The sequence below is a fragment of the Phyllobates terribilis genome, unplaced genomic scaffold (assembly GCF_046119375.1).
Source record: "Phyllobates terribilis strain yellow unplaced genomic scaffold, ASM4611937v1 Scaffold_9__5_contigs__length_417890890, whole genome shotgun sequence".
Lineage (NCBI taxonomy): Eukaryota > Metazoa > Chordata > Amphibia > Anura > Dendrobatidae > Phyllobates > Phyllobates terribilis.
The window spans coordinates 74,351,037-74,365,019 of record NW_027362769.1 but is presented as its reverse complement, the minus strand read 5'-3'; the positions used below and the strand labels follow the sequence as shown (position 1 = coordinate 74,365,019).

The window sequence follows — 13,983 nt, the reverse complement described above, 5'->3', positions numbered from 1 at the left end:
CGCAGGCATGCTTGCGCTCCTCAGTGTCTCGCTGTGACGGCATCCAGATGAGCGGAGGTCATGTCCAATGAACTCAGCTCACCTCATGCACGTCACTGACAGCGTGGGAAAATTCTCCTGCACTCAGCGCTTCAGCGTGAGAATTTTCCCACGCTGTCAGTGACGTGCATGAGGTGCGCCGAGTTCATTGGACATGACCTCACCTCATGCACGTCACTGACAAGGTGGGAAAATTCTCACGCTGAAGCGCTGAGTGCAGGAGAATTCTCCCACGCTGTCAGTGACGTACATGAGGTGAGCCGAGTTCATTGTCGGCTCATCTGGATGCCGTCACAGCCAGACACTGAGGAGTGGAAGTATGCCTGCGCTTCTCAGTGTCTGCGGGATGACAGGCTGGATGGCAGCGTTCTGCTGCGGTCCAGCCTGTCATCTCGATGTAGCAGAGCTGGAGCCGTCGTGGGAGCCATGGAAAGGTAAGGATGAGGTTGGTTTATTATTTTTCTTTTATTGCAGGAGATCGTTGGCTTCAGCTGGAATGGGCGTGATGGTAAGTATGGTTTAATTTAGAACAATAAAGAATTGTGTGTTTATTTCAATTAAAGGACTTTTTTCTGGGTGTTTGTGTTTTTTTTAAATACTTTACTAGAAATTCATGGTGGTCATGTCTAATATTGGCGTGACCCCATGAATTTCGGGCTTAGGGCCAGCTGATAATGCCAAGCTGGCCTTAACCCCTTTATTACCCAGTGAGCCACCGCACCAGGGCCCTGGATGAGTTGGGTACAGCGCCAGAAGATGGCGCTTCTATGAACGCGCCATTTTCCGGGGCGGCTGCGGACTGCAATTTGCAGCGGGTGGGGCCCAGAAAGCTTGGGCCTCCCTGCGCTGCAGATTCCAGCCCCCAGCTGCCTAGTTGTACCTGGCTGGACACAAAAATAGGGCGAAGCTCCACGTTTTTTTTTTTAAATTCATGAAATTCATGGAATAATTAAGAAAAAAAGGGCTTCCCTATATTGTTGTGTCCGGCTAGGTACAAATAGGCAGCTGGTGGTTGGGGGCAGCCCGTTCCTGCCTGCTGTACCTGACTGGACACAAATATAGGGCGAAGCCCCACATCAATTTTTTTTAATTATTTCATGAATTTCCTGAAATGATTTAAAAAAAATTGACGTGGGGCTTCGCACTATATTTGTGTCCAGCCAGGTACAGCAGGCAGGAACGGGCTGCCCCCAACCACCAGCTGCCTATTTGTACCTGGTTGGACACAACAATATAGGGAAGCCCTTTTTTTCTTAATTATTTCATGAATTTCATGAAATAATTAAAAAAAAAAAATACTTGAAGCTTCTCCCTATTTTTGTGTCCAGCCAAGTACAACTAGGCAGCTGGGGGATGGAATCTGCAGCGCAGGGAGGCCCAAGCTTTCTGCCCCCCCCCCCCCGCTGAAAATTGCAGTCCGCAGCCACCCCGGAAAATGGCGCGTTCATAGAAGCTGGATGCTGTACCTGGCTGGCATACAAAAATATGGCGAAGCCCACGTCAAAAGTTTTGGGAAAAATTAATTAAAAAATAAATAATAATTTAGGGACTGCATCTTTATTAACTCCTCAAATGTCATTTAGTGTTAAAATAAAGGATTTATTTTAAAAAAAATTGACGTGGGGCTTCGCCCTATATTTGTGTCCAGCCAGGTACAGCAGGCAGGAACAGGCTGCCCCCAACCACCAGCTGCCTATTTGTACCTGGCCGGACACAACAATATAGGGAAGCCCTTTTTTAAAAAAATTATTTCATGAAATAATTAAAAAAAAATTGACGTGGGGCTTCGCACTATATTTGTGTCCAGCCAGGTACAGCAGGCAGGAATGGGCTGCCCCCAACCACCAGCTGCCTATTTGTACCTGGTTGGACACAACAATATAGGGAAGCCCTTTTTTTCTTAATTATTCCATGAATTTCATGAAATAATTTAAAAAAAAAATGCGTGGGGCTTCGCCCTATTTTTGTGCCCAGCCAGATACAACTAGGCAGCTGGGGGCTGGAATCCGCAGCGCAGGGAGGCCCAAGCTTTCTGGGCCACCCCCGCTGCAAATTGCAGTCCGCAGCCGCCCCAGAAAATGGCGCATTCATAGAAGCGCCATCTTCTGGCGCTGTACCCAACTCATCCAGGGCCCTGGTGCGGTGGCTCACTGGGTAATAAAGGGGTTAAGGCCAGCTTGGCATTATCAGCTGGCCCTAAGCCCGAAATTCATGGGGTCACGCCAATATTAGACATGACCACCATGAATTTCTAGTAAAGTATTTAAAAAAACACAACACCCAGAAAAAAGTCCTTTAATTGAAATAAACACACAATTCTTTATTGTTCTAAATTAAACCATACTTACCATCACGCCCATTCCAGCTGAAGCCAACGATCTCCTGCAATAAAAGTAAAATAATAAAGCAACATCATCCTTACCTTTCCATGGCTCCCACGACAGCTTCAGCTCTGCTACATCGAGATGACAGGCTGGACCGCAGCAGAACGCTGCCATCCATCCTGTCATCCCGCAGACACTGAGAAGCGCAGGCATACTTCCACTCCTCAGTGTCTGGCTGTGACGGCATCCAGATGAGCCGAGGTCATGTCCAATGAACTCAGCTCACCTCATGTACGTCACTGACAGCGTGGGAAAATTCTCCTGCACTCAGCACTTCAGCGTGAGAATTTTCCCACGCTGTCAGTGACGTGCATGAGGTGAGCTGAGTTCATTGGACATGAACTCGGCTCATCTGGATGACGTCACAGAGAGACACTGAGGAGCGCAAGCATGCCTGCGCTTCTCAGTGTCTGCGGGATGACAGGCTGGATGGCAGCGTTCTGCTGCGGTCCAGCCTGTCATCTCGATGTAGCAGAGCTGAAGCTGTCGTGGGAACCATGGAAAGGTAAGGATGAGGTTGCTTTATTATTTTACTTTTATTGCAGGAGATCGTTGGCTTCAGCTGGAATGGGCGTGATGGTAAGTATGGTTTAATTTAGAACAATAAAGGATTGTGTCTTTATTTCAATTAAAGGACTTTATTCTGGGTGTTTGTGTTTTTCTTTAACTTTGACTATGGGGTTAGTAATGGGGGTGTCTTATAGACGCCTCTCCATTACTAACCTGGGCTTGATGTCAGCTGGCATTATAAGCTGACATCAACCCCAACCCTATTACCCCACTGCCACCGCACCAGGGCAGCGTGGAAGAGCGAGGCTAAGTGCCAGAATTGGCGCATCCTATGGATGCGCCATTTCTGGGGCGGCTGACGGCTGGTGTTTCTAGCCTGGGAGGGGGCCAATATTCATGGCACCCTTCCTGGGCTATTAATATCAGCCCCCAGCTGTCTGCCTAGCCTGTGCTAGCTATTAAATTAGGGGGGACCCCACGTTATTTTTTTTGGGGGGTTCCCCCATTTTAATAGCTAGTAAAGGCTAGGTATTCAGCTGGGGGCTGATATTAGTAGCCTGGGAAGCTCCGTGGGTATTACCCCCTTCCCAGGCTTCAAACATTTGCCCCAGCTGTCTGCTTAACCTCCGCTAGAGCCTAAAATTAAGGGGAACCCCACGCCAATTTTTTTTTAAATAAATCCTTTATTTTAACACTAAATGACAAGTACAGTAATCAACACTATCACTGTACTTCATATATATGTGACTGACATGTTTCTATCTATCTAATCTATGTGTGATTCTCTATTCTGTCTGTTATAAATTGTCGGGTACAGATGCTGAATTGCCGGCCGGCTTTCTTAAAGAGACGGTGCATGAAAACACTAATATTTTTTTAAATAAATCCTTTACACTAAATGACAAGTACAGTAAGCAACACTGTCACTGTACTTCTTATATATGTGGCTGACATGTTTCTATCTATCTAATCTATGTGTGAAGCTCTATTCTTTCTGTTATAAATTGTCGGGTACCGCTGCTGAATTGCCGGCCGGCTTTTTTAAAGAGACGGTGCATGAAAACACTAATATTTTTTTTAATAAATCCTTTACACTAAATGACAAGTACAGTAAGCAACACTGTCACTGTACTTCGTATATATGTGACTGACATGTTTCTATCTATCTAATCTATGTGTGAAGCTCTATTCTTTCTGTTGTAAATTGTCGGGTACCGGTGAATGCCGCTGATGAATTGCCGGCTTTTCATGTAATACATTCTACATTATTCTTAGTTGTTTTACTTCATGTAGAATTAACCTACAAGGAAAGAAAGGGTTTATTTTCATTCCGATATTTGTGTCCCATTGACTTGCATTGGTTTCCGGTATCAGAATCGGCGATATTCGATACTTTTTGGGTATCGGCCCGATCCAATCCGATACGATATTTCCTGATATCGGAAGGTATCGCTCAACACTACTCACAACCCATTCACTTTAAAAGTATTTGGTGAGTTTTTGACGTTGCAGATTTTCTACACCATTTCTGCACACATTAGTAAAATTGGGGCACTTGCATTTTTGCATTGCGTTTTTGAGTGCTTTTTTTTACATGCATTTTTAGCACTGTGGTTTTTGTCTCTGGTATGTCATGATTGATACAAAGCTGCCTTGTTTTAAGTACTTCCTGGTATTTGGATTGCAAAAAAGAAAAAAAGTTTTTTTTCCAGCTCACCAACTTCCTAGGAAGTATTTCTCCAGAAAGTGCATGGATCCAGAAAGGACTTGTGTTGGTGCAAGTTGAACAAGGCAAAAAATTAAGAAAGATGCATCCAGCACTGGAAATCCGGAGAAGTTAAATGTCTATTTAAAAAACAACATTTTATTGAAAAAAACAATTAAAAAAACAAGCATTTAACTTCTCCGGATTTCTAGTGCTGGATGCATCTTTCTTCATTTTTTCCCTGGTATTTGACTTTGAGAACACTTTATTGATACAGTCATGTGCATGCATGCATTTTGCATTTTTTAAACATCTAATGTAATTCTAAGGGAAAAATGGGCACATAAAATTCAGGAAAAATTGACATGTTGCAGATTTGATACACGCACCGCAGGTCAGTTTACTCTGTATAGAAAAATCACAGTGAGATTAGATTTCTAGAAATCCCATCCAGTTTCCCGGAACATTTTGGCGCAGAGAACATACGAAGCGTCAAAAACTCTCTAAATGGGAATGTAGTGCCCATGATGAGTTTTTGGTGAGTTTTTGATCTTGCAGAATTTTTGCAGGATTTCTGCTCCTATTAAGTAAAACAGGTTACTTATGTTTTTTAGAAAATACACAGCATAAAAAAGTCACCAAATACGTGTAGTCTAACAATCAAGGGTAGCTGCATCGTTTCTGTGCAAAAAATAAGGTGTCTCTGATTTATAATTGCGATTTTTCATCTTCTGTTACAATAGTGGGGATTTATGTGAAAAATATTACTTTTATAGTTTTCTTTCAATTGATATAAAAAATAATATTGGACAAAAATGCAGAAATTTTGGGGAATATTCTGCGTACTGCAAATAGTGGTTATTGGGCAAAAAACCCTCCTTTCTTTGTACATCATAGTTTGGCCATTAACCCCTTTCCGACCCAAGGCGTACTAATACGTATCTGTGCCCTGGGACTTATGGACCTGATACGTATTAGTGCGCCCTATCTTTAAAGCGGCACCGCGACCGAAGTCGCGGTGATAAAATTAAAATTCCGGTGCCATCTTACCTTAGGGTAGATGGCGCCGGCATCTCGGGAGGTGGCGCCGCCCCCCCCGCACCCACGATCGCTATGATTGGCTGTTCAATTCTGAACAGCCAATCACAGCATTTCTCACTGTTTCCAGCAATTAGATTGCCGGAAACAGTGCTGTACAGCCTAGGATCCGATCCTAGGCTGTTGCCTAGTAACCCCAGCCCTCTCCCCAAACTGCTAGGATAGGTGCGATCGCCGATCAAATCGATCGCACCGATCACAGCGGGACCGCGCGGTAACAGGGCGGTCACGGGACGGTGACCGGCTTGTGACCTGCCTGTCACCTCCCCATGACCCCCTGTGAAGTCATACAAGCCCCCAGCCAGCCCCCAGCCAGCTCTGATTGGAGCGATCGATGATGACATCGATCGCTCCAATCAGAGTACCTGAACACAGGTGACAGGGCGGTCACAGGGCGGTGACCGGCTTGTGACCTGCCTGTCACCTCCCTGTAACCCCCTGTGATGCATGCCCAGGCCCCAGCCATCTCTGATTGGTGCGATCGATGTCATCATCAATCACACCAATCAGAGTACCTGACCGGGAGGTGACCGGGTGGTGACTGGCCTGTGACCTGCCTGTCACCACCCTGTCACCCCCCTGTGACCGCCCTGCAGATCCTCACACTTGGTGAGGATTTCTACAGAGCGGTCACGTCTGATCACTCTGTGCTGGGCCTTGTAGTTCCACAATCTTCTGTGACACTACAAGACCTTTCTCCTACCTGCTCCAGTCGCTGCTGCTGCTCCGGCATCCCGCTGAGCTCTTCAGGCTGCTGGATCTTCAGCTTCGGCGTCCGGCTGCTGTCCAGGGTCCCGGATCTCTTGCTCCAGCATCCTGCTGAGCTCTTCAGGCTGCTGGATCTTCAGCTTCGGCGTCCGGCTGCTGTCCAGGGTCCTGGATCTCCTGTTCCTGTCTCCTGGGTCGTCGGTCTCCAGCTCCTTATCCTGCGAATCCTGCTTCTGAGCCTCTTCCAGAACCTGCTGCTGATCCTGCTGAAAGAAGAACAGAGAAAACTTTGGTAAGTGCATCTCTGTTCTCCACTCATCCACCCCTCCTCCTCTCCCCCCCCCCCCTTTTACCAATTTTTTTTTTTCGTGCGTCCTGCAGTGGCCGAGCGCTGAGCAGTGTCTATGTCACTGATCAACGTCCGTGCTCGCTGCTTTTCACGACTTTTCTTTTTTTCTTTTCTGTGTTCGCTGTTTTCACGACTTTTCTTTTTTTCTTTTCTGCGTTCGCTGTTTTCACAACTTTTCTTTTTTTCTTTTCTGTGTTCGCTGTTTTCACAACTTTTCTTTTTTTCTTTTCTGTGTTCACTGTTTTCACGACTTTTCTTTTTTTTTCTTTCTTTCTCTTCTTTTTCTTGTCCCTGTCAATTCCCCCCCCCACCTTTGCACCACATCCGCGCACACACCCAGCAGCTGCCCAGAGTTGATTGGTGACATAGTTCACCGATCCGCACTCGTGCTAGCTGTTTGAACCACCTACAGTAGTTCTTTTTTTCTCTTTTTTTTTTCAGGAAATAAGAGTTCACACCAAGCTCACTGACACACACACACTCTAAATAAAGAACAGACACACACGCACCACATACACGGGAAAAAAAAATGGCCGGCTCATCCCAAACTCGCTATTCAGCGGAGGAGGCATACTCTTTTGTTGCCTCCAACACTGAGACCGACAGCGAGGGCGAGGATCCCACATTTCTTTGCTTTTCTGACGCCTCATCGTCCTCCTCTTCCTACTCTTCTTCCTCCTCTTCTTCCTCAGGTTCTCCTGGACCGCCCCGCAGTCGTCGCAAGAGATAAGATGTTCCAGCGTCCCCCAATACTGACCCTATATGGACCTCGCCCCCCGAAAATTTTGAGCCATTGATTCATGATTTCGTGGCGGAATCAGGAATCAAGTTTGACACCACCGGCCTCACAGAAATAGACTTTTTCAAAATCTTTTTCTCAGAGGATTTTATAAACCTCATGGTGGGCCAAACTAATTTGTATGCTCATCAATTTTTGGAACAAAACCCCTCTTCATCATTTTCTTACTGGTCTCCTGTAGACGCAGAAGAAATGATGAAGTTTTGGGGCCTGGTCCTTCATATGGGGATCCTGAAAAAAACAGAGATTCGGCAATACTGGAGTGTTGACGTTTTGTATAACACTCCAGTGTTCCGAATGGTGATGATCCGGAAACGTTTTGAGGCCATCCACAAGTCCTTGCATTACCCAGATAATGCAAGGTGTCCTGCACGCGATGACCCGAACTTTGATCGTCTTTTCAAAGTTCGGCCGGTCATCGAGCACTTCAACAACAAGTTTGGTGAAGTGTACGTGCCCCAAAGGGACATCTGCGTGGATGAGTCCTTAATTTCTTTCAAGGGGCGGCTTGGATTCCGGCAGTACCTGCCCAGTAAAAGGTCCAGGTATGGGATCAAGCTGTATAAATATTGTGAGAGTACCTCAGGGTACACTCACAAGTTTAGAGTTTATGAAGGGAATGACTCCCGGATTGAACCCCCTGAATGCCCCCCCTGTTCTGGGAGTGAGTGGGAAAATTGTGTTTAGGTACACAGGGGCTCTCCAAACCCGACATGGTGTCCGCTAACAAATTGGAACCATGTCGCGTTTGGAGAGCCCCTGTCAGCCTAAACATTGGAGCTACTCCACAAGTGACCCCATTTTGGAAACTAGACCCCCCAAGGCACCTATCTAGATGAATAGTGAGCACTTGGTACCCCCAGGTGCTTCACAAATTAATCCGTAAAAATGAAAAAGTGGAAAAAAAACACTTTTTAATTTTTATGAATCAATTTGTGAAGCACCTGGGGGTTCCAAGTGCTCACTATGCATCTAGATAGGTGCCTTGGGGGGTCTAGTTTCCAAAATGGGGTCACTTGTGGGGAAGCTCCAATGTTTAGGCACACAGGGGCTCTCCAAACGCGACATGGTGTCTGCTAACAATTTGAGCCGATTTTCCATTCAATTTGTTAGCGGACACCATGTCGCGTTTGGAGAGCCCCTGTGAGCCTAAACATTGGAGCTCCTCCACAAGTGACCGCATTTTGGAAACTAGACCCCCCAAGGCACCTATCTAGATGCATAGTGAGCACTTGGAACCCCCAGGTGCTTCACAAATTAATCCGTAAAAATGAAAAAGTGGAAAAAAAAACACTTTTTTAATTTTTATGAATCAATTTGTGAAGCACCTGGGTGTTCCAAGTGCTCACTATGCATCTAGATAGGTGCCTTTGGTGGTCTAGTTTCCAAAATGGGGTCACTTGTGGGGGAGCTCCAATGTTTAGGCACACAGGGGCTCTCCAAACGCGACACGGTGTCCGCTAACAATTTGAGCCGATTTTCCAATTCAATTTGTTAGCGGACACCATGTCGCTTTTGGAGAGCCCCTGTGAGCCTAAACATTGGAGCTCCCTCACAAGTGACACCATTTTGGGAACTAGACCCCCCAAGGCACCTATCTAGATGCTTAGTGAGCACTTGGAACCCCAAGGTGCTTCACAAATTGATTCATAAAAATTAAAAAGTTTTTTTTTTCCACTTTTTCATTTTTGCGGATTAATTTGTGAAGCACCTGGGGGTTCCAAGTGCTCACTATGCATCTAGATAGGTGCCTTGGGGGGTCTAGTTTCCAAAATGGGGTCACTTGTGGAGGAGCTCCAATGTTTAGGCTCACAGGGGCTCTCCAAACGCGACATGGTGTCCGCTAACAAATTGAATGGAAAATTGTCTCAAGTTGTTAGCAGACACCATGTCGCATTTGGAGAGCCCCTATGTGCCTAAACATTGGAGCTCCCCCACAAGTGACCTCATTTTGGAAACTAGACCCCCCAAGGCACCTATCTAGATGCATAGTGAGCACTTGGAACATCCAGGTGCTTCACAAATTGATTCATAAAAATTAAAAAGTGTTTTTTTTCCCACTTTTTCATTTTAACGGATTAATTTGTGAAGCACCTGGGGGTTCCAAGTGCTCACTATGCATCTAGATAGGTGCCTTGGGGGGGTCTAGTTTCCAAAATGGGGTCACTTGTGGGGGAGCTCCAATGTTTAGGCACACAGGGGCTCTCCAAACGCAACATGGCATCCGCTAATTATTCAAGCAAATTTTACAATCAAAAAGTCAAATGGCGCTCCTTCCCTTCAGAGCCCTGCCGTGCACCCAAACAGTGTTTTTTCCCCACATATGGGGTATCTGCGTGCCCAGGGGAAATTGCACAACAAATTTTGGGGTCCATTTTTTCTTGTTACCCCTGCAAAAATAAAAAAAAATTGGGTCTAAAGTAACATTTTTGTGAAAAAAGTTAAATGTTCATTTTTTTCTTCCACATTCCAAAAATTCCTGTGAAGCACCTGAAGGGTTAATAAAGTTCTTGAATGTGGTTTTGAGCACCTTGAGGGGTGCAGTTTTTAGAATGGTGTCACTTTTGGGTATTTTCTGTCATAAAGACCTCTCAAAGTGACTTCAAATGTGATGTGGTCCCTAAAAAAATGGTTTTGTAAATTTTGTTGGAAAAATGAGAAATCGCTGGTCAACTTTTAACCCTTATAGCTCCCTAATAAAAAAAAAATTTGGTTCCAAAATTGCGCTGATGTAAAGTAAACATGTGGGAAATGTTATTTATTAACTATTTTGTGTGACATATCTCTCTGATTTAAAGGCATAAAAATTCAAATTTTGAAAATTGCAAAATTTTCAAAATTTTTGCCAAATTTCTGTTTTTTTCAGAAATAAACGCAAGTGATATCGAAGAAATTTTACCACAATCATGAAGTACAATATGTCACGAAAAAACCATCTCAGAATCAGGGGGATCCGTTGAAGCGTTCCAGAGTAATTACCTCATAAAGTGACAGTGGTCAGAATTGTAAAAATTGGCCTGGTCATTAACGTGCAAACCACTCTCGGGGGTAAAGGGGTTAAGGAGAAAAAACTGCACTAGATTAATCAATAGACAAAAAAAGTGCATTCCCTTAATGAAGGTGATATTGTCTTCAACTGATGGCCAAAATAAGCGTCTGTATCTAGCTGGGCCGCGAGCACAAGAGTTAAATCCCTGTGAGCTACACTGCAAATACTCTGAAATGCTTTGTACTTTATCTTTTCAGTGTAAGCGCAGAGAGGACATGCACCAGTAAACAGGGGGCTGGAGAAAGAGAGAGAGGGAGGCAGAGACATGATCTATATGGTTTTCTGTAATGCATTGTTCTGGATGGAGCCTTGTACTTCACCTTGGCACAAATAACAAACATCTCCTATGCCAGAGGGCATCGCAAGCTGGTGCAGAATGATTCTACCCCTGTCCTGCTATATAAGACTGCAACATATTCCTTTATAAGGGTTAACTCGTGTAGAACATGAATTGAAGTGCTATCTTTTTTTTTTGTTGTTTTTTTCGTTAAGACTTTTCTCCAGAGACTCCAATTTTCTATCACACCCTAAAAACCTCCTCATAGTTTAGGCCACGTTTCCACCAATCTAGACATCTGATTTTTTTCTTTCTGTGTGATAGTGAAACACCAGACGCAAACTGATGCCAGAAGGGAGCCCATAGTTCTACATTTAATCATTCATATTCACCCAACACATTATTTATTGCAATAGAGCACGGAGTCAGATTATAAAACAATACATTTTGGGTTTTTACATTCGACTGACCAGTTTTGCAATTTAAAAAGCTAGATGATAACTGATGACATTTTGACATTAGTTGTCATCATTTGAGGAACAAGAAAACTGATCCACTTGGCCTGAATATATGAATATTTTGAAGTTATGGATATACGGGTCTTAATTGGCATTTGTTAGGGCTCGTGCAGATGACCATATTTTTGGTTTGAGTGCAATCCAACAAAACATCATATCGCACTCGAACTAATGTTATTCTATGGGCCATGCATATGTTCAATTTTTTCCTCGAACTGAACCGGTCTGAGAAAAAAGCCACAGCATGCCCAAGTTTGATCCGATTATCAGATCGCACTTAGCCATGCAAGTGAATGGAAAAAATCGGACTGCACTCGGATGACATCCAATTTTCACGGACTCACTGAATGGAGAAGATGAAGGATTTTTTTTTCCCGTCTTCTCCTCATCAGATCACATTCAGATCACACTCTGATCAGAGCCTAATCGGACCGACTCTCTCGGATGGAGAATATACAGTGGTGTGACTTTAACCTTAAAATTGACATTTTTTATGTACAATACATATACAGAAAGAAAATAAAATTTTGTCTTTTATACAAAGAATTAATAACCGCTTTCTTTTCCTTTCCAAAGGTTGGATGATTGATGCTGATAGTCGCCCCAAATTCAAGGAGCTGGCTGCAGAATTTTCTAGGATGGCAAGAGACCCTCAGAGATACCTTGTTATACAGGTACCTTATACCACATATTTGCGTAAAAAGTGAACACAAACACGATGAAAATATTAAAGGGGTGTTCTCAAGTTTGGAAGTTATCTGCTATAACACTTCCAGAAGAATTAATGGAGCAGCAATTATCTTGATTGACCATCACTCCATCCACAAGGAGCTCTTTAGAGCCAGCGATTCTCTCGATTTTTGAGGGGTCCCAATAGTCAGACCCCCAGCAATCAGGAATTTATCCCCAAAAATAGGGGATAACTTCCAAACTTGAGAATACCCCTTGAACTATTTTTACCACTTTAGATTATTTTTCTATTCCCAGCCCTGATAAGTTTTATATCTGTAGGGCTTTTTCTTTTTATTCTATTTCTGTTAACTCTGTACTATCCTATATTATAATGTAAATTATAAGTGCAGACAATATTTGTAGTAGTTTACACATTTACCACTATAGCAGCCATTGAATAGCTGTGGTTCCGTTGCAAACAATCAAATTATGAATTTAAATGTAGTCAGTAAGAACCAAACTCCATGCGTAGGGACTTAAATGAGCTAGCATGGATTGAAAAAAGAATCTTCGACTCTTGTCTGTGAGCTGTATCAGATAGGTAGTTCATTCCCATTCAAGTGGATAAGCTTTAGCTGTAGTACCAGGCACAACCCAGGGTGGTGCTAATTCTGGGGAAAAAAGCAGTACCTTTCTAAACCCTGGACAACCCACGTAAAGGGAATCTGTCAGCAGGTTTTTATTATGTAATCTGAGGAGAGCATGATGTAGGGTTTAAAACACTGAATTCAATGATGTGTCATTTATTAAGCTGTGTGCACTTAAAATGAAGTTTTATTACCAAGACATCATCACTGCCAGGACTGGTGCTCATGTGAGCCCTGGTCTGACCACACCCCCTTCTCTGATAAGCAGCTCATGATTAATACACAATTTACACAAAAGCTGTGGTGTAGGCGGGGTTAGCTTTCTGAGCTCTGCTTCATACTGCATCTCTAAATTGTGTCACAATCTCTGATTGTGTCACAACTGCTGCACCCAGTAAGCTAAGGGATACATCATTGGAATCAGGGTCTCTTTTCCTACATTATGCTACTCTCACATGAGGTAGCAAAACCCTGCTGACAGGTGTCCTTTAATACCTCAGAGAAGTTTATTTTACAAAATTTGACATATAATGTCATATTCAAGCACAACCATTTTTTGCAGAGATTTCTGCGACTGTCCTGATTATCTGAATAGTCTTTTGAGAAATCTTTGAACATTTGTTCAGAAACAAGCACATTTAGATGTATGGAATGGATATATTTTTGGCGTTGCAGAATTTTTTGCAAACAATCTGCTGTGTGAAAATTCTTTGTTGTATGTTCGTATTGAATAATTATTAACTTCTCCTCTGTAATAATAATAATAATAATAATAGTAATGAAAGTGTATTTTACAACATCCACAAAAGGGTCACTTCCACCTAATTGCAACAAGCACAAAGCCTCATGAATGTGCAATCTTTCTATACCTCTCAGGCAATTTCATTTTTATTCTCGTGTTGCTATAATCCAGGTTCATTGTGCTTATTCTAACACATTTGTATCTGTTCTCCCATTGTAGTCACCATGCTGTTACGGGGAGCTAGAATATCTCCATTGTTCTCAGTGATGCTGAGTTACTGCCATTGTGCTCTGGAGACGATAACATAATGCCAGGATATCATACAGGATTGCAGTGTCACACTCTTTAAAAACTTAATTGCCATAGCATAACCATCTTTACGCAGGTGGCCTTTGCTTAAAGGAGCACATAGAACAAGTCTTTAAGTAGATCCTGCCAATTTAATTGACTTCCTTAAAGAAACATAATTATAGGATTCATTTCTGT

The 13,983-nt window shown here is 43.5% G+C and overlaps 1 protein-coding gene across 2 annotated transcripts in view; it reads left to right on the top strand.

Annotated features, from left to right (window-relative positions):
* The window catches only part of ERBB4 (erb-b2 receptor tyrosine kinase 4), a 1,557,095-nt gene that overhangs the window by 1,436,206 nt on the left and 106,906 nt on the right, over positions 1-13,983 (top strand). For both annotated transcript variants that reach the window (XM_073646618.1, XM_073646617.1), the window contains exon 24: positions 12,013-12,110. In XM_073646618.1, coding sequence (XP_073502719.1) covers positions 12,013-12,110 — 98 coding nt within the window. The remainder of the gene's footprint in view (positions 1-12,012; positions 12,111-13,983) is intronic.